A 22031-nucleotide genomic window follows, 5' to 3' on the forward strand; every position below is an offset into this window, starting at 1 on the left:
AATAGATGGCTCATAGGACTGGTAAGGGCTATTAGTTTTCCAGAACATAGTACATGAAAGTTCTGCTCTTTCTAGAATATGAATGTTTGTTAAGATCAGAAGTCTCTGATTTTAGAAATATAAAGTTCTGTAAATAAAGTTTCCCTTTATCTGTATCACATTTCAACTAATTTGAAATTATTTTGTGTGCCATGTTTTCATTTTAGTCATAATTTTCGAGGCAGTACTTATTCCTAGCAATGGAAAAATACGATAAATATGAGATTATTAAAAACAACTCATGACATAAGTATATCTGTGAGTAGAGCCACAGCAGACCTCCCTTGTGATTTACAGAACCAAACTTTGAGGGAAAGCTATCCTTCAGAAATGTTTCCTTGAAGAAATAATAGCAATTTTACATTTTTCTCAAATTACTATCCTATTGTGATCTAGGATAATATACTATTGAGAATAACTTTTTACTGAATCAACCTTGTCTTCACACCAAGATTCATGTATTCCTGTTTTTTTTTTGTTGTTGTTGTTGTTTTTTTTTTTTTGTAAGAAAGAACACTTTTGTGGATAATTATATTCAGCTAGGCTATTTTTCTTTTTCTGTGTTACTTTCCTGATGAAATTAGTATACTGCTACCTTAGTCTCATTTGAAAGATTTCCGGTTTTTATATATAGCCAACAGTTTGCTTGCTGATTTATGAAGTAAACTATCAGTTGAGATTTTTGTTCTATGATTATCTAGACTCTGACATAAGTTGATTTTAATCCTTTTATTTTCCAGAATATTTTTCTCAGCACTTGGGTGAATATGAGAATGTACTGGCTGCGCTTGAAGACCTGAATCTCTCCATCCTGAAGGCAATGGGCAAAACAAAGAAAGTAAGGAAGTCAATGATTACTCTCCAGAACAGTATCTTCCTTGAAAAACATTTTCTTTAAAATCATAAGCATTTTTCAGTGTATAATGAAAATACAGTTTGCTTTTATCAGTGACGGTTCATTTTTTTTAAATATTGGCTGTATTATTCACTCACAGGACAATTACAAACACCAACTATGGACCAGACACTATTTTGTGCTCAAAATAAAAAGACATCCAAAGCTATTCTGGCAATTCTTAATATGGTGGGAACACAAGTTATGTAAATAAATGCATTATTATGTAACAGAGAGAAATGTAAGATAGAATTCTTAGTTCACACTGAAAGAAGTAACACCCGAAATGTAGAAATCAAGATAATAGTCATTAGACAAAGGAGAGGTAATGGCATGTATGGGAGGTCTGTGTCAGAAAGGGCCCAGGGTACATACACTAGGAAGTAAAAATGAATAGTTAGACTAAGGTTCAGAAACACGATGGATTGACACAATGTGAGATGAAGCTGAATTAGGGAAGGGCTGCATCTTTCATGGTGCACCCAAAGCTAAGGATGTAAGCTGACACACAAAATGCAAATAAAACAGTATTTCAATCAGAGATATGAAGTCTTTCAGAAAGAGCATGTGAGAACTAGGCTGTGGTTGAGATAGGAATACAAGAGAATAGAATCAGGAAGCTGAGGAAGGAGGCTAGTTAACCATTTCTGGTGAGCGATATTGGTATTTGGAGAACAAATTGGTGGGAAAAACAAAGAATAGAAAGTGAAGTGCATTTGTCTTTGGCACAGTAGCTGTGGAATTTGGAGAAAGGTTGAATTAGTGGGATGAAATGAGGGTGTATTCAGGATAAACCTAATCTTTAGCTTGGATACTTGGGTAGTGACTTTACCTAGGCAGAATGTTGAAAGAGGACCAGGTGTGACAATGTAAGAGTATACACTTTTATTTAATCTAAACTGTCTTAGTGGTGTCTGAAGGAGACAATTGAACCACTGGAGAAAGAAATCTATTTCTCATAAGTGACATCTAGAGTTGGAGTTGCAATAAAGAACTTGACTGGTGTCATCTAGACACAGGGGATTAACTAAAATAAGGAAGGACTATAACACTGCTCAGTCAGACATTACAGCTTTTGATGATGGTAGGAAGAGAAGGGTCCAGGATAGGGAATTGAGCAGGAGCACATAGTGTCCACAAGTTAAGGGAAGTATTTGAAGGTATGGGGAGTGGTTTGATGCTGACTGCTATAGAAGTTAAGAGATGATAATTAAATTCTTCATTGTCAGCAAATCAAGTGGCACATTATCATTTAAGATGCTTGACAGGTAAAATGTTTTTGAAGCACATATGGAATTCTTAGATAAAGACAACAAATTTATACCATCAGTGAATCCTGACATTCCAACACCACATGAGCAACCCTCAAATGAGATTCTTTAAGATGGGAGCATTTACAGCAACACGATTGGGAAACAGCAAAGCAGATGGACATGAGCACAAGGTGCTAACAGGAGAGACACTGCACTATTTGACCCACTGGGGAAACAGCCTCGGGTTAAAGTAGGTAAAGAGAGACTCAAGGATCTGTTGCAATCATTGCCACCACAATTGGGAGGGTGAGTCATGTTAGGGCTGAAACAGAGTGACCTGTTGGAAATGTATATAGGAAGCACTGGGTCCTCAGATCCCATCCTCTGCTCAGCAATGACTTCTTGTCAACCAAGACTGAAATTTGTAGATATTTGAAGAGTAAGATACTATCCCTGGTCTGAGGAGGTATTAGGCACAGTGAAGGATTAAGTAAAATTTGCATCGTAAGTGAAAAGGTATCTAGTTTTCTTCTCACTAAAGTCTGGGAGTTTGGGCAATATATCCACGAAGCAGATAGGGAGACTCCTCTTTCAAAAACCCCAACAGCACAAAATGACAAAACTAAAGATTCATGAGGAGGTATAGTCTAGCAAGACCTCCTCCGCTCTAATACTGGTCAGCCCTAACCTACCTACTACTCGATACTGAATATGCAATCTGTCGAGAAGAGTCACCAGACTTCTTATAGAGAGGGTGGAGACACAAATAGGAGAAGAAAAGAAGAACAGAGGGAGACAGAAAAGAGTTAACATGGGAATTATGCAGGAAAACGAAATTTTCAAAAATATTATCTTTAACCTCCTTACAAAATAGAAGACAATACTACAGTTATGAAGAAGTAACAGACAACCCCAAGGCAAGAAAGTGAAACTAGAGCACCTATAATACTAGCAGATTTTTTTAGAAGGTCTCTCCAAATGCAAAGCAAAATAGAAAATTGAGGTATCAATCAACGATGTTTTTACCCATAACCAATGGTAAGCAGAGCAAAGAGAGCAAAAGCAGAACCGGAAAGCATTTTTACTTGCCTTCCTGGGAAACTCTGGCAACTGTCACTGACTTTGCCTCTTGTAATTTCTCTCCAGAAGTGGTCATTTTAAAATCTATGCTGGGCCTCCTAGTGTAGGCTACTTCTTAAATGGCAATGACAGGAGGTTGGCAAGTTCAGGGCTTGCCTGGGTTACACACTACGCCAGCCTGAGCAGCACAGCAAGACCCCATGTCAAAAAAAAACTAAAACAAGAAAGAATAAAAGGGAAATGGTTAGGGTATATCTCTGGAGCACTTGCTTAGTATCCATGAGGTCATAAGTTCAAGTCCTAAAAAAATAAAATAAAATAAATTAGTTCAAGTCCTGGTATTATAGTTAAATGAATAAAAATCAGTTTGGTATATATTGTGATTCAAATGTAAAATGTACCCTACAGAGTTATGTGTTTTAACATTTAGTTCCCAGCTGGTTTCACTGCTTGGGGAAGTTGTAGAACTTTTGGGAGGTAAAGCCTACCTGGAGATGTTGGTCACTGGGGGAAGACCTTGGGGTTTTATAGCCCTGTTCCACTTCCTATCTGCACTTTACTTCCTGTTCTGCCAAGATATAAGAAGGTAAAGGGTCCCAGCTGCCCACTTCCAACACCATGAAGTCACCCACCACTGTGCCTTCTCCTGCCTGGCAGACTGTGTCACTTCAAACTGTGAGCCAAAACCCTCTTAAGTTGCTCCTTGTTAGATGTGTGGAAACAGCAATGAGAAAATTAGCTAGTACAATATGGCCCTCCTCTTCATTCTTTAGGACTTATCTTTAATGGCAGTATACAGAGCTTGTCCTGCTACTCTGACTACAAAGTTTCACCTCTGTTACAAAATTACTTGTTTGTTGCTATTGACTCTGACCATGGGTAGCTACGAGTAACTACATAATGAAAAAATACTTCTGTATGAAATAAAAGCAATGTCTTTATTTATTTATTTTACCTGCCACATTTGCCCTAAGCCCTGAACAGGTCCTCACAATGTAAATTTTATTGCTGTATTAAATACATGTTTTAGTTAAAGGGACATTCATACACTAAAAAAGCTAAAAACTTCAATTACTTTGAGAAAAAAATTCTCCTAAGTTCTAGAAGCTTTCAAATTTCTTTGACTAGGAAGGCATGCCAGGCACATAATCTTTTATATTTTCATACAAATACACACTAAAATTCTGTTTTTTCCTTTGTGACATTTAAACCATGGCCAATCTTTCATTTTCATTATGTTGCCTTTTTTTTTCTTGGCATTGACCCTTAAAATGTGTTTGATTTATGTAATGCTGTTTAATCTGTGAAAGCATTCTTTTATAAAAGAGAAAGTGTAGCAGAAGAAAATAAAATTAGAAGCCATATCTTAGTAATGATAACTTAAAGATGGAGGAATTCAGCATCCCAGCACCTTTCAAGCCACTGGGGACCTGTTATCTTCTCTGGGCTGCCAGCATGAAGAAGTACCCTGACTGGCAGCCAGCATTTCTCCTTTAGAAACGTGGTGTATTTTTACCCAGATGAAAAGTGCTGTCTCGGTAGGAAAGGCTGACATTCCAGGCTATTTGTGATGTCTTGACTGGCAGCACATTTGTTTGCCGTATCAGAGAAGAGATAAATGGGTTCTAACTGTTTAACTCAAACCCCAGGAAGTGACTCAGGATAGATACAGTGTAGCATGGATGCTGCCCTTTTTCTCTCCTTACCCCAGTCTTCACATGGGTCCTCAGAGGCTGCATTAATTGACTTACATACTTATCTGGAAGAAAACAAAGAAGATGAAACTCCACTTCGTCATTTGACAAGGAAAAGTAGGGAAAACCAGGATCCTCATCCAATATTGACAAATTTTGTCAATTTATTTTTCTTCTTTTGACAGAGTGAGTAATAAGCTGCCTTATTATAGCATCAGTTTGTAGTGTGATTGTAGCTCCAAAATGAAAAGGCAGAATTCTGATGCAGCCAAAGTTATTATGTATTGTTATGCAAGCATGTGATATTACCTGCTTATTGGTTAATAAGGCTTAGAAGGTTATTATAAAATAAAATGAAGAATGGTGGTTTTGAAATGATATTTAGGATGTGATAGTTATCATATTGAATGTTTCTATTGGAATTTCCAAATTTAAAATATGTATATAATTTTTAATCTAGAATTCAATTTTAAGCAAGAACATCTTACAGTATATCTTCAATATTTAGGAAAAATAATCAATTTCTAGAGCAGACCTCTGTCATTCTTGGTTCTTATCTGCCTTTGGGGTCACTGTTGCTTCTTTCTCTCGCAACACTAAATACCTTCAAACTTTCCATTTCTCCAGTATTCCCATTTTTCTATTATTTAGTATCAAAGTTTCTCTGAGACCTGGATTTCTCTCACTATTTTAATATTACAAAAGTCTCTAAGCTTTATTATTAATACAAAAATGAATAAATATTCATGATTCTCATTTCACTATGAGGAAAATATGATAATTACTACCACGGTGCTAGGGTTTATCATGAAAAAAAATACCCCTTCTTTCCATCAAACTGTGAGAAGTGAAATGAGGTGTCAAATACTGAAGTGCCCATTTCGGGTGATAGAGGACAGGTGTTTCCATTTTTTGTTGTTTCATTATTATCCTTTACACGTTCTTTAAACTGGAAGTTAACTCTTGGACTTCACGATAAAATAGTTTCCCATTTGTCACTTACCACTTGTATGTGCGTGTGTAGTGACGAGGCCGTGGATAGCACAGGCCTGGGAAATGTGTGTGTGTGTGTAGTGAGGAGGCCGTGGACAGCACAGGCATGGGAAATGTGTGAGTGTGTAGTGAGGCCACAGATAGCATGGGCATGGGAAATGTGGGTGTGCATAGTAAAGAGGCCATGGATAGCATGGGCATGGGAAATGAGATAACAGGGTCTTGAGGCCACAGATGTAGGCCAGCAGGAGAGAAGAAACTTCTATTCAGACTGCTGCCCAGCACTTGGCAAAGGGAAACACTAGGCCACTCTATTAAATCAGAGCACAGTCCTCTCATTGGAGGCCCTTGCAAAGAACTCTGCGGCACTGCTGACCCAGAAACTGAGCAGTCTTGGGCAGAAGACCCCAGCACCTCTGACTGGGCAAAGAGGGACAGGACAGAAGTGAGAAACAAATGAATGTGGCTGTTGAGGTGATGTGAAGGGGAAAAGAGCACTGAGTTTCCTGTTATTGTTCACAAGGTGATATGGGTATTAATTCATACAAGGATCGTCATTAAGGTGATGGCTGAAAGGGTAGAGAACAGAGCTCCCAACTAAGGCTGGGCTGGCTCAGGACTTGGATTGCCTGTCCTGTGACAACCACGGCATTGGTGCTTTCTTGCCATTGCCAAAGCCCCACCCTATTCCTGGTGGCCGATGTGACTTCCTACACCAAGTTACCTGACGAGGACTACTTGCTCTCTTTGCTGCCAGTGCAGTGCTTGAGAACCTGTGAGCAAAATGGAGAGAAGGCTCCATGGCTAAGAGAACTTGCTATTACTCTTCCAGAGGACCCAGGTTCAGTTCCCGGCACCTAGGTGATAGAGCTCACAGCTGCCTGTAGCTCCAGTTCCAGGGGTCCCAGCACCCTGTCCTGCCCTCCACAGACATCTTTACAGAGGCAGTGCACAAACAAACTGGCAGACACACGCACACACTTAAATACACTTAGTTTAAAACTAAGATAAGGAATAAAGTCTAGAATAAAATGGCTTAGGAATAACAGTCTACACCAATTAGCATTTACATAGTTATTTAGAGTTTCCAGTATTTTCTAATGTCCATTAACTCTTTTTCTCTTCTTTATGATTAGTATTTTGTTAGCATAAAAAGTAATGGTGTTCATATATGTGTGTGTGTATATATATGTATATATATACATATATATATATATATGACATTGTACTCTTTCCTTCATTTCACTCTTGTCTTCTTCATCATTGCTGTCCTGCTCTTGATGACCTCCACCCTCCCCAAAAGTAGCCACCCCCTCTGTTTTCATATGACATGGATTCATTGACCTTCTTTTGTCTCTCCTCCTGTAAGATCTCCTCCTCACCTCTCATACTCATCTTTCAACCTTTATGATATAAACATAGATACATAGACATACATAAATTAAACCTAGATTCTACATAGGAAAGAAAATATATGATGTTTGTTTCTCTGAATCCAGAATTTTTTATTTTTATTTTTTGCTTAACATTATTGTATCCAGTTCCATGTCATGATTTCATTTTTCTTTATGTCTGGATGAAATTCTATTATATGTATTAGCACATTTACTTTATATATTCATCTGTTTGTTAATGGACATGTAGGCTGGTTCATTTATTAGCTGTTATGCAACAGTAAACATAGATGTACTAGTATTTTATTGTTGTGTTGACTTAGAGACCTTTACTTACATACCAAGAGTGGTATAGGCTTGGTCATATGGTAATTCTGTCTTTAGGTTTCTTGGAACCTCCACAAGAACTTCTGTAGTGGCTGTACAAGTTTACATTGTCACCAACAATGAATAATGGTTGGTTCCTCTTCCCCCACAGCCTTACCAATACTTGTTGTCATTCAACGTCTTGATGTAAGGCATTCCAACTTAAGACAGAATCTCAAAGCCATTTTAATTTGCATTTTCCAGATAGCTAAGGATATTAAAAATCTTTTCAAATATTTATTGGTCATTTGCAGATCTCCTTTTAAGAGATGCCTAGATAGTTCCTTAGCACATTCATTGATTGGATAATTTGCTGTTCTTGTGTTTAACTATTGCGATTCTTTATGTAGTTTAGAGAGTAATCCTTTGTCTGATATACAGTTATTTAAGATTATTTCCCATTCTCTAGATTGTTTCTTCTCTATGGTGAATGTTTCCTTTGTTGTACTGAAGGATTCTAATGTTATTGAATCCTATTTGTCACTTCTTGTGTTTCATATGCTAATGGAGTTCTTTCCAGAAAGTCCATGGCTATGCCTACATCTTGAAGTATTTTTCATATTTTTCCTATACCAGTTTCAAGGTCTCGGGTCTTACATTAAAGTCATTGATCTATTTTGAATTCATTTGTGTGTGTGTGTGTGTGTGTGTGTGTGCAGGGTGATCTGACAAGATACATCAAGTGTTTTAATGCTTTTGTAGTGTATAAATACAGCTCTGTGATCATGAATATGGCCTGATTTAGAAAATCTCTCATGGGATTCTGAGTTTGTTGAATAGAAAATTCTCTAGAACCTTCCAATACTAAGAAATGTCAAAAACAAAATTAGATAAATGTAAAATGAGCAATAAAAATAAAAGTAAGAGTTTCTATTAAATGAATAATCACAAATAGAGTCAATACTACTAAAAGTGTGATAAAAATTTTAAAAACAGAGGAAACACATGGGATGAAAAAGAAAAAATAGAAAAGAAGAAAGATTACACAATAATGGGAAATCCATAAGGAAAATTAGGTGTATATATAAGGAGGGATGAAATAGTAAAAGAGAAGTTTCTATAGTTAAATAACAATAAAGTGAAAATTTCTACTTTTATGCAGCAAAAACAAGAATGCAAGTGGAAGCCTGGGTGGCATGGTGGGGCGGGGCTGGAGAAAAGAGAATTGGATCAGATTTCTCCAGTTCTCTGAATGGGGGCCAGGCAGCATTTGCAGTAGCTTCTTTTCCCTGTGGTTTATGCTGATATGGAGCCCAGATTGGGCAACTGTCCAATGCCTGTCTGAGCTGTCTCCATTTTAGTGACTACCTTCTGTGCATACCAAAGGCCTTGCTAGTTACACTTAGTTTGAAGCCTGTGGGCTAAGTGATTTTCCTACATTCCTGTCACTCCAGATTGTACCTCCGTGGAGTGGCTGGTATTCTCGCTGGAAAGTGTCTTCCAAGTGGGAAAAGAAGAAAAAAAAAAAAAAAACACTACAAACTATACAAGTGGAAGACTTATCTTTATCCTCCTGTGCCTGGTAACTGTTGCTCTTCCTACTGGAGGGATGCAGCTATGAGTATCCAGTACTCCAGGAAGCTTCAGAGTTTTCAGACTCTACGGTAGTGAGTGACAGTTGGCCCAGGCACCTATCACCCCACGACCTCAGATTCAGACCTATCAAACCCAGGGTTAGTCTCTGTTGATAAGGTCTGCTGTGGGCCACTGCAGAAAGAAGGACCTTTCCTGAGCACTTTGCTTCCTCCTCTGAGCTTCCGACATGTGCTCTCAGCTGTCTCCCAGACCTCTGCCTCATCCTAGGACCACAGCAGGTAAAGGTCACACTCCCTGGTGTAAGGTTCTTCCATATTCTTGCTCCTCTCAGGAGCACAGTTTTAAACAATAGTCTTTCTCCACAGAGCATGCAGCCACTGCCCTGCAGTCCCACAGAGAGAGCAATGAGATTCCTCTCCACTGTTCCCGTGTTCTCCCTCAGTGGAATCACTGTGTCAATAAAACCTGCAGCATTGGATGAGGTTCCTGTTCCATCTTCTCCACTGGGCAGTCACTCGTCTGGAGCCATGTTTGGACTGGTCGTCTTCTTTCAGAGGGTCACCTAGCCTGTCCTCTCTCAGCACTTTTCCCACATGTTGCCACTCACTGCCTTTGTGGGTTTCTGGAGGCTTTCTCTTTCATGCTGTGCGAATGAATCCCTTCTCTTTGACTGACTCTTCTTAACCTGATCACTTGGAGGCAACTTCTGTTCTACTACCTTACTCAGAAGTTTTGGTTATTCTTGGTAATATCTTAATGAGGCATGCTAGACAAATGGTAATATTCTGTTGTTGGTTGTTTTTGCTCTTTTTGGGGACCCACTACCCAGCTCCCAAACAAATCACACACAGAGGCTTATTCCTAATTATAAATGCCTGGCCTTAGCTTGGCTTGTTGCTAGCCAGCTTTTCTTAACTTAAATTATCCCATCTATCATTGGCCTCTGAGCTTTTATCTTTCTCTATTCCTGTATATCTTTTCTTTTCTCCTTATTCCATGGGGGCTGGCTGTGTAGCTGGGTGGCTGGACACTAGCATCCTCCTCTTTCTTTCTCTCCTTCCTTTCCTCCCAGATTTCTTCTTCTATATATTCTCTCTGCCTGCCAGCCCTACCTGTCCTTTCTTCTGCCTTGCTATTGGCCATTCAGCTCTTCATTAGACCATCAGGTTTTTTAGACAGGCACAATCACACAGCTTCACAGAATTAAACAAATGCAACATAAACAAAAGTAACACACCTTAAAATAATATTCTACTACGGTATTCTCATTTCAGAAGTGAGGAAACAGAATCACTCAGTTTTTAATTGGTTTACTGAGCGCATAAAGGTAGATTTAAACCAGGAAAATTTTTATACACTTTTTTTACATTTGTTTATTTGTGTGTTGGCTGTGTAGATGTGTGGGCACATACATTTGGTAGTGCGTGTGTATGGATCAGTGGGATATTTGAGCAAGTTGATTCTTGATGGAACTCAGGTGTGGCAGCAAATGCCTCTATCCCATGAGACATCTAATCAGCCCCAATTATTTTTTAATTTAAGGTTTCTATAATCTACATTTAAATTACAAATATAAAATCCTAGGGCTGGAAAGATGGTTCAGCAGTTTAAAGCACTGGCTGCTCTTCCAGAGGTCCTGAGTCCAATTCCCAGCAACCACATGGTGGCTTACAACCATCTGTAATGAGATCTGGTGCCCTCTTCTGGCCTGCAGAACACTATACATAATAAATAAATCTTTAAAAAAAATAGCACAAGATGTTAGAGGAGAAGGTAAATAAAGTAAAATTAATGCAAATAAAATTGTGAAATATACAATAAAAGCATCAAATCAATATTTTAAAAAAACAAACATAAAATCCTAACATATATCATGATGGAAACTTTGTGTTAGATACTTGGATTTTTTAATAATTGCCCTTTTGAATGTTCAGTTGTGGGAGGATATGGAGATATGCATCCTATTTCTTATATTATTTTTATGAATACTTTTTAGACATTTGAACAAGTAGGTGTCCAGAGCTCAGTGCAAGAAATTATGGACATAAGCAGATTATACTTAAGTGTTTAAATAATAATCAAATACTGAAACCAAAAGAAAAAGATACATAAGCAAAGGAAATTATATGTTTCTACAGTTCATTGTCATCAGAGAAGATTGAACTTTAACTGGAAAATGGGGTAGGTTACATTTCATGTCAAGTGATGACAATTTAACCCTAGTGTGGTGCTCATGCCTGTAATTCCAGAAGGAAGGAGCTGATGCAGGAGGAGCATGGGTTCAAGGCCAGGCTGGGCTACTGAGTGAGATGTGTCAAAAAGTTAAAGGTGTACTGAGCTTTCAGCTCACTATAATATGAAATATACCCCTCCCGTATGAAATGTGGTCAAGAACAATAGGCAAACATTGGTGGCTTTCTGAAATCTGGGTGGACCCGAAGCATCCAAGCAAGTGTCCAGTTGACATTCCAAATAGCAGAAAATCCATGACTGCTTCTTGACTAATGCATCCCTTATCCTTTCACATCAGATGCCATCTTTACCATTTGCTGAATGTTTGTACCACACCAGCTTTGTGTCAGAGTTGACTGTCTTATTCTCCTGATAGAATTGTGTCTTCTATCACCGAACAGCATTTTCACTTCAGATACTTAACACATTCTAAAATTTGAAAATTAGAATCCTCCTTTGTTTTCCCCCTCTGTTTTGCTATTTTATATAAATTTTCTGTTTTTCCTCTCTACTAATACAATTCATTAAAGCTGTTATATCTTTATTGAAGTTGTAATTTTGAGAGAACTATTTAGAGTTTATTCCCCTTCTCTTTAAGGTACATGCATTATTTTTTATTTTAGTCAAGCTTCCTTTTATCTCTTAGTACATTTTTTATAATATTTAACACAGGTTCAGACATTTTCTCTTCCATCAATCCAGTGATTTTATGTTTTGGTTTCTTTTTTTTTTGAATGGTGTTTTTCTCCATCTTCACAACTTAGCATTACTGTGATATTGGGAAGTGACTGATATCTATAGATGTCCCTAACTCCAGTAGCCACTCTCTTGAGTAGCTAGTGATGTGGAGTTCATTTGTTGCTTTTCTAGGCTTGAGCCCTGAGATCTGTTGCCACTAAGGTTTGTGTATCTTCCAGGAAAACCAACTAGTCTTTCACAAACAATGGTCTTCACTTCTTCTCACATCTTCTCCATGTTTCTAATCAGGAACTTTAAAGTTTACATTCACTGTTAGTCTGTAAGGTTTCAATCTTACTTCAGAGCCACAGGGCAATCTCTCTCTCTCTCTCTCTCTCTCTCTCTCTCTCTCTCTCTCTCTCTCTCTCTCTCTCCTTTAGAATATTATACAAACCAGGTATAGTTTTTTTAAAGTTAAGCTGCTAAATGTTACATATACAAACATGTTTAAAACTTCAGTGGATTCTTTATATACTTTAATTCAAAAGATACAAAATAAGAAAACATGAACAAAATAAAATATGCATTAAATTAATTACTAATGCATCTAAATGATATAGCTGTTGTTAAATAAAGGGGGAGATTGGTGACAGTTGAGTGGTCATAAATAAATAAGCCTGACATGAGCATTGAAGAATGTGTAGAATTTTAATCAAGAAAAGATATAAGAGCCAGTGAGTGATGACATTTCTTTGACCTTTTAAAGAGACACTTTTCAAGGCTGGTTCTGCTAGAAGCACTCCCTCACGAACAGAAAAGTTGTCGTTTTGAATGAATGGAACCAGAGCACACAAAGGTGCAATTTACAAAGTTCCATTCTGTTTACTGTTTTTTCAATGAGTACAGAAATGGCAAGCAGTGAGCTTGCAAACCATCTTGGAGTTGAAATGGTTTGGAATAATTCAACAGAGTCTTAGCATTATAACTCAGTGTCAGGGCTTTCTAGCATTCAAAATTTGATCCCTGGCCTGTAAAAGACAAAGAGAAACAAACGTCAACAAATTGCTAGCACTGCAACAGAAGCCCCACTGATACCCCCCAAGGCAGGGGACCCCATTAATAATCACATTTCTGTGATTGCATTCTACTTGTTGATAGTCTTCCCAGTTTTTCCAACCCTTTGCTTCCTTCCTCCACCACAGTCAGTAACAAGAATCTATATGAAATTAATTTTATTTTACATCATGTGCTTACAGTTTTTGAATAACTGTCTCCTTCATGTGGGTTTTTAAAAATTTATCTATCTTAAACCCCTAACTAGAACACATATGTTATTAATAGACAATAAGTTAATTTTGTGCTCAGTAAAGTGATGTGTACAAAGTACACTATTTTAACATGAAATCTGGTTTATTTTGCCTAAGGCTATAGTTCTGAACTACAGTTACTGGAGTGAATTTATATAGACCTTTTTCTAAAGAACTGATCTTTGAACAAAAAGTGAACAGGAACTGTCATGGGGCTACACAACACAATACACTATTCCTTTGTCAAGATAATCACATGTGATGTTACTCATTTCTTTTGTTTGAAGAGGAAAAATGCAGGGAAAGAGATTTAAAATTGCTCAGCACTGTATTTCTCAGAACTGACAGGCCTCAATTATTATCACAAGAAATATATTCTTTTTTAATTTTGGAAAATTGCATTTATTTACTTATTTTGTGTGTGTGAGTGTACAAAAGTATGCACGATTTTGCTCCTCTCATGGGTCCTTATTTGTTTCCTATCATATCTAAAAATGAGGGTGTTTACATCAGTCATAATATTTCTCCCTTTTCTTCTCAGGAAGACTTATTATGCATGGTATAGCATATTCTTATGTTTATGTATGTGATATTCTAGGTATTTCAATGAATGCTAGAGAGGTTTTTTTCACTATTTCCAATAAGAACTACTTATTCCTACGTAGAAAAACTTTAATGAAAAATACCATACTTAATCTGATTTATTTGGGGTTATTAGAAGCCCTAAATAAATCAATAAGCATGAAGCCAAGACTGTGAGAACTGTTTTCCTACTTGACTATATATTTTCATATGATCCAAGCACAGCAGTTAGATAAAGCCCAAGAATGTTTGCTGTAAACAAAATTGAAACAATTTTGTTAAATGTTTAGAAGATATTTGTGTAAGGATTTTTCTTTGTTTATTTGGGAACATCAATTTAAATATTTTATCACTCCTTTTTCCTCACATAGTCATATGCTTTTCTGTATTATTTTGATTACTATTATTTCAACTGAAGGGAATTTAGCTGGGCTGGAGGATTAATGCACATGTATTATCTCTGTTGTGGTAGAGAAATACGTTACCTTCTGCTGTGGTTTGAATCTGAAATATTCCTAAGAACTCAGCACCAGTTGGTGTTGCTATTTTGATAAATTCTAGAATCTTTGGATATAGAGCCTAGATGGAAGAAGGTCAGTGGACATGGGTCTTTGGTGATATATCTATTCTTCCTTGTGACATTCTCTAAGCTTCCATCCTGGTCTGGCTGTGATGTGAACTGCTCTATCTTGCCATGCCAATCCTACCATGACACGCTGAAACTATGAATCCTTTTCTCCCTCAGATTTCTATGTTGTGTATTTTTATCACAGTCATGCAAAAGCTAACTAATATACAAAATTAGTACCAGAGAAGTGAAGTCATTGCTGTGACTAAACCTGACTATGTGATTCTTGGGACTTTAGAACTAGATTATGGAAGAAACCAGAAGTTTGGAGATATAAGTTGAAGAAGCCTTAGAATTCTGTAAGTTCAGCTTAAAAAAAGTGATTTTGATTGGTGCTCAAAAACTAGAATACTGAGAGTAATGCATGCTATGAGGTTTCTGATGGGAATATGTACTGTGTTTGAAATGGGTTATGGGTCATTCACCTTACATCCTGTCAGACAATGTATCTGCATCTTGCCCATGGCCTGAGAGTTTGAATGAGGTTGAATCAGAAAGCAATGGACTAACTCAGTAGGTTGAATATGTTTCAAGATAGCATAGCATTCAGGCTGTGTGTGGTTATTGCTGACTGCCTTTATCTAGGGTTGCAGTGAAAACTGCAGAGAGCAAAGTTCAGAGAAGAAGGACATGAAAAATATGCAGTGAGTTGAATGTTAAGGACAATGTGTTTGTGGTTGTTAAACTGTGTGGGACCAGCCTGCACCTTTTCCAAGGTTCCTAGGAGGAGGAAAGAGGAATAAGGAACTTGTAGATAGAATGATAGGCCTAGCCAATGAGAAGAAGAAACACAGAATAGCCTCGGGAAGGCCTGGATTCTTATGCACCAGACCAGAACTTTATTCAAAAGGGCTTTTTATAACAATGCCAAGGGGCAAGACAAAAGACCTCCACATGCTAGATACAGCCAAGTATAGAACCTGGTACTCAGGACCATGGTCCAATCATCCTCTTATGCAGTCCTGCTGGGTAAAGCCAGCTCAGATCTCAACAACCACAGCAATCCTCATAGCTGCCACACCTCCCAGTGAAGAAGTAGAGTATGATAAAGATGGGTCTTTTTTTGAATGGGTCTAAGATGTCTATAGCAATCTTAGTCACACCAAGCCCCTTTTTAAAACAATAAACTCCTGATGCAACTGTATGAAATTGATCAAATTCCAGAAGCAACCGCATCAAACTTAAAGACTCCTTTAACTTCACCAAACATTAACAGCTTAACATAATTCTAACATAAATATTACTATACATAATTATAATTCTCTCAAACTTACATCCAAAAGCAAACTCTTAATAGAACCATTAACACTTTAAAAACTTGAGCAAAAATACACTTTAAAGCAATATATTAATAGAACCATTTGCATTTCTTACTAACAAAACATTGGATAAACTTCTGATGCATCCACATCAAACTTAAATAATCCCTTAACTTCACCAAACCGTGGTGCATCAATATCAGTAGGTTAACATAATAACTCTAACATTAATATTACTATACACAATTACAATTCCTACAAACCTACATTCGAAAGCAATACTCTCAATATAACCATTAACACTTTAAAAACTTTAGCAAAAATCCAAAAGCAAGCCAGGCAGTGGTGGCACATGCCTTTAATCCCAGCACTCGGGTGGCAGAGGCAGGCAGATCTCTGTGAATTCAAGGCCAGCCTGGGATACAGCGTGAGTTCCAGTACAGGCTCCAAAGCTACACAGAGAAACCCTGTGTGAAAAAAACAAAAACAAACAAACAAAATCCAAAAGCAATTTCTTATAAAATTATACAAACATAAGGTACATTAACACAAGTTAACATCAGTCCACTCAAGGGGCAAGAAAATATTTTAATTAAATTAAATAGACTGAGGAATATTAAGCCCCCCCCCCCTTTTCTCTGCAATTTCTTAAGCTGCATCTTGAGCTTAGGTAGAAAAATCCCAAACTTCTCCATTTAAACAGTTCTGTTTTTAACACAAACAGTTCCATTTTTTAACACAAAACAGTTTGTGAATCACCACAGTTAATAGTCTATTTGTGTAGATAAATCAAACTTGTCCCAATGCAATGAAATCACTCCTGTCCATCCTATTTCTTAAGTCCAAAAAAGTTCAAAAACACAGTTGTATCACCAGTCTTAAAGTTTCTGAAAGCTTTCTGATATCAGTCTTAAAGTTCTTCTGAGTGCTCAAAATTATGGCCTGGCTCGTCAGCCACAGTTAAGTTTTACATAGCTGTCAGAGTTATAATGACTCTGAAGCAAACAGCTCCAAATACGAGGAGTCCCATTACCAAAGTTTGTTGTGGCCCCCTGGCATGCAACAACTCAGTTCAAGCCTGTGTCTCTGAGGCTTTCACTCTCAGCTACAGTTATGTTTTCAGTTACAGAAGCATTTTATGGCAGTCTTTCCCTAGGAACCTTATTTCAGGCAGAAAGCTATTAGCTCCACAAGAGCTGGCTGGTGCAAAATCTTCTCAAAAGAGACTTTCTTACAGCCAGCAAACAGAAACTGCAAGGCTTTTGGCTCCTGGCTTTCACAGTCCTGTTTTATTTGTGCCTCCTGTTACTGGCATGTTCCCAGTACCCCTGTGTCCTGGGGCCCTGAGGGCTTTCAATCACCTCATGCCACACAAGCTCAGGAGGCCACCCCTGCTGCTATGAGCCACTGCTCTCAGCTCCCAGGGTCCAGGAGGAAACCCAGTCATGGTCAGTCACAGCCGCTGTACCCTGGTTGCATTACCTGCTCTGCCAGTGGTCCTTGCATTCCATGCTCTGCCTCACCACCTCAAGCTTCCCAGTGTTCTGGGAAATCACTCAGACTCAGAGCACCTGTTCTCTGGCCCTCCTGGTGTGTGCCCTGAGGGCATCTTTCTATGGAGTCTTTGTCTCTGCACAGCTGCCATGGCACCCTGAGCTCTCACTGTCCAGCTGCCCACTTGGCTCTCTGCCTCTCCTGCAGTGTCTCTGCCAGGCTCCAGCTGTCAGGGTCTGCAGCTCCAGGAGACAGACCTGCTGGGGTCCGAAGTCTTTGCTGCACTCCAAGCCTCTGCCTGCCGTTTGCCTCTTTCGCGGCACAGTGTCTCCACTGCTCGGCTGGCAAGGTTGAGTGTAGCCTCAAGCTGTGTCAGTCAGGCTTTCACGAGCAACCTGACTGACTGCATTCTCCTCACCACAGCTCCTCATAGCAGAAAGCACACAGAACCTCTGTGCTCGTGCTGGCTCTTGGGCACCTGCCACCTGCGCTGCCTTGATGCCACTTGAGTCTCAGCTGCTGCTGCCTGGCTGCTGCCACTGATGCTGGCTCGGGCATCCACCGTTGTTGGTGGCTCCTGTAGCTTCTGAAGCTGCTCAGAGTGCCAAGCTCACAGTCTGCTATGAATGCTACTTTCTATGTCCCAGGTTCTGTCCGCACTCAGGGGGGGGGCGGGGACGGGGACGGGGGGGGGGGGGGGATGCGGGACGCACTACTCTACTCTCAATTTCTATTATCCCTAAGTCTTACTCTACCCTAATATACCTAAGCCTACACGATATCCTTATGCCTAAAGCTTGTTCTACCCTAATATACCTAAGCCTACATTTCTATGACTTACTTATACTGCCATTTTTAATCCTAATTTAGTAGATGGAGATTGAGAGAGAAAGAGAGAAACTTAGACAGAGAGATACTTGTTACAGCCTAACTTTAACTACTTTCTTATTTAGCTTAATTTGAACTACTCTACTTTATATTTAAAAATTTACTCCCAAAGAATAGAATACCCCTGCCTTAACCTTAATTCATTAATTCATTACCAAGCATGCCCAACTGCTTCCCATGGAATACTTTCCTACTATCACTTAACTTCCTCCACACCCAAGTTCCTAGTTCTGATGCCAACTGTGGGGGACCAGTCCCCACTTTTCCAGGGATCCTATGAGGAGGAAAGAGGAATAAGGAACTTGTAGATAGAATGATAGGCCTAAACAATGAGAAGAAGAAACACAGGATAGCCTCGGGAGGGCCTGGATCCTTATCCACCAACCTAGAACTTTATTCAAAAGGGCTTTTTATAACAATTCCAAGAGATGAGGCAAAAGACCCCCCCCCCCTGCTAGATCCAGCCAAGTGTAGACCCTTCCAAACACCTTGTACCCAGTGGTCCAATCATCCTCTTATGCAGTCCTGCTAGGTAAAGCAAGCTCAGCTCTCACTAGGAAACTTCTGTGGGCTCCCACATTAAACAAACTCAATGAAAAAGAAGTCTAATGCTTTACACTGAAATAATAGGAAAGTTGCCTTTGAAGAAACCATCAAGACCCCTCCCCTTCAGGCTGCAGGATGAAAATTATGACATTTTAAATGTTTTAACATTTTAAATATATTTTAAAATATTAAATACATTAAATGGAAAAATTTAAAGAGTTCTCCTTTTGAGAAAAGAGTGCTTCTTGGATATCTTGCTTTCAAAGAACTACAGTAGTAGTAGTACTAGGAGGCCACTAGAGTTCTGGCCCAAGAAGGACCCATTATTGCTCAAGCTGGCAGCAGAATGTGAAGTTGTTCATGCTGTGCTGGTTTTGCATGCAAGCAGAATGCAAGTGTTACAATATTCTAGAGGCCTGGGCTAGGCTCACAACAATATTCTAGAGGCCACCACTGGGATCTTTAATGGATCTTGTGAGGCTAGGCAACGTCTATCAGGATGGAGTCCCTCTGGGTAACCTCCAATGTCATGTGTAAAGCAAAGAAGGTGAAGTCTAAGCTGGAACAGGAACCCCAAAATGCTGTAGGTAATAAGGCTGTGGAATTTCTGCCAAGCAAAGTTCCAAGCAACAAACAGAGTATCTTAAGAGAGAGGTTATGTGTCCTGACAACAGTAAAGCCATGGGGACGGGCTTGTCTAAAGATGTTAGAAGTCACACTATGTACCTGCATGCTCTGGGCACTGGGATTGAGCTACATAATTCAGTATTTGTTGCTCTTAGGTCAAGTCCCTTTTTATTGTATTTCTCCTTTATTTGCCTCTGTTCCTCACTTTTGCGGTGCGAATTTATGTGCCATTGCATCTTGGAAATATGTAACTATTTTAATTAATTTCATACTGCTTACATCAAATAGTTTATATTGAGTCTAGGTGGAAACTTTTAATTTAGAAGTTTGAATGATGTTGAAACTAATATTGGACTTTGGGGAACTTTTGAAGGCAAATTAGGCCAAGGATCTCTAGGAACTAAGGGTAGACTTTTATAATCTAAGTATGAAATGTCCCCCACAGGCTCTCATTTTGAGTTCTTAGTTCCCAGCTGGTGGAACCATTTAAGGTAGTTCTGGAAACTGGAACTACAGCAGAACTGGGGGAAGTAAGACACAGGTCATTAGGAATATTCTCTCTCTCTCTCTCTCTCTCTCTCTCTCTCTCTCTCTCTCTCTCATCTATCTATCTATCTCTATCTCTGTGTGTGTCTGTCTGTCTCCACCTCCCTCCCTCCCTCCCTCTCTCCATCTCTCCTTCCCTCTCTCCACCTTCCTCCTCCCTCTCTCCATCTCTCCCTCCCTCCTTTTTCACCCACTGTGATGTAACCTGTTCTACTATGTCATACCTTCCCTATCATGATGAACAGAAACTCTTTCTCTCTTTAGTTGTTTGTGTTGTGTGTATTTTGGTCATACCGATGTAAAATCTAACTAAGCATCTTCTCAGTCATCAGCTATGGGCAATGAGAACTATTTTGAATAAATATTTGAGATTATAATTTCTATCTATTCAGAAATGTTCAGCCAGTAAATATCCCACCCACCAAATTTTTCTCTGAACTTAATATGCATGATTTTATACAGAACTACTTCAATTCTAGAAGTAACTCATGAACAGCACTCAAATAAAAGGATAATTTTCATGTTTATATTCCCTTCCGATTTTGCCACATTCTTTTCATCCATTTATCCCTTAAAGTCGAATCAGCACTCAGAACTAATGAATTAATCTTTTAAAAAATTAATCCCCTCCATCCTCTGCCATCTTAACCTACTACGTAGGCTACATTTCACGGAATCAGCCCAACTGTCACTAGATTTCTTGCAACAGACATTAATACATTACTTTTCTTCCACTATTGTACGTATACCATTGCAATTAGAAATCCTTCCAAAAGTAGGACTTACCTTCATCTGTCTACAGCCTTGCAATGGTTCTCCAGCACTCTCATGAAAGATTCTTTTCTTAGAGCACACAAGGAGCACTCGATCATGAGTCTTCCATTTACATCTGGTACCCCTGCTCATATGTCTCGTCCCACCTCTTACCAATCCTTTCCATGTTTTTTCAGCTTCAGTTACTCTGTAGTTCAATGATCCTTCTTTGTGGATGGCAGTCCTCTGCCTTCCTCAGAATCTTCCTCAGGATTTCACTTGCTTCTCTTCTGCCTAGTCCTGTAATAGTCTTGGCAATACTATGAAATGGTGTAAATATTAATTCCCAGGGTCATTATTCGGGGTTCTCTAGAGGAAGAGAATTGATAGAATGAAAGATTCATTCATTCATACATACATACATACATACATGCCTTGTATATGTGTGTGTGTGTGTGTGTGAGAGAGAGAGAGAGAGAGAGAGAGAGAGAGAGAGAGAGAGAGATTCATTGGAATGATTTACAGACTATGCTCCAGCTAGTTCAACAATGGCTGTCTACCAAAGTTCAAGAATCCCGTAGTTTTTCAGTCCTTGAGGCAGATACCTCAGCTGGTGGTCAGGATATGCAGGGATCCCAAAGAAGTAGGCTTTAATGCTAGTGAAGGGATGAACTTGGCAGTGACAGTGAGGACAAGCTGGCAAAGAGCTCAAACTTTCTTCTTCCGTGTTCTTTAAGCAGACTGCCCCCAGAAGGTGTCACGCAGATTAAAGATAGATCTTCCCACCTCAAAAGATCCAGATTAAAAGTGGGTCTTCTCATTTCAAATAATTTAATTAAGAAAAATCTCTCCCAGGCATATCCAGCTACTTAGGTTTTAGTTAATTCCAAATGTGGTCAAGTTAACAACCAAGAACGGCCACCACATCTGGAAAATCTTTATCTTCTAAAAGAGGACTGTTTATTCTCAAAGTTCCTCACATATATTCTTATTATCATTTTTTAATCTTTGTTTGTTCTGTCAATCAAAGTGTACTATAATTTAGACTTGGAATGTCCTCCAAAGACCTAGATACTAAAGGTTTTGCACTCATCCTACTTGGATGTAGTGAAAAAAAACATTTTGAGGGAGGGCATGAGAGGTCTTTAAGTCTTTGGGAGTGTGCCTCTCAGGAAATAGTGGGATTCCAGCCCCTTCTTCTTCCAGTCTTTTATCTCTCAGCCACTAGTCAGCTGGCTTTG

General features: G+C 38.8%; 1 protein-coding gene across 1 annotated transcript in view; it reads left to right on the forward strand.

Moving 5' to 3' along the window:
- The window catches only part of Necab1 (N-terminal EF-hand calcium binding protein 1), a 154632-nt gene that overhangs the window by 64058 nt on the left and 68543 nt on the right, over nucleotides 1-22031 (forward strand). Inside the window, exon 5 of the mRNA XM_028871618.2 lies at nucleotides 780-877. Coding sequence (XP_028727451.1) covers nucleotides 780-877 — 98 coding nt within the window. The remainder of the gene's footprint in view (nucleotides 1-779; nucleotides 878-22031) is intronic.

This window comes from Peromyscus leucopus, chromosome 2 (assembly GCF_004664715.2).
Source record: "Peromyscus leucopus breed LL Stock chromosome 2, UCI_PerLeu_2.1, whole genome shotgun sequence".
Lineage (NCBI taxonomy): Eukaryota > Metazoa > Chordata > Mammalia > Rodentia > Cricetidae > Peromyscus > Peromyscus leucopus.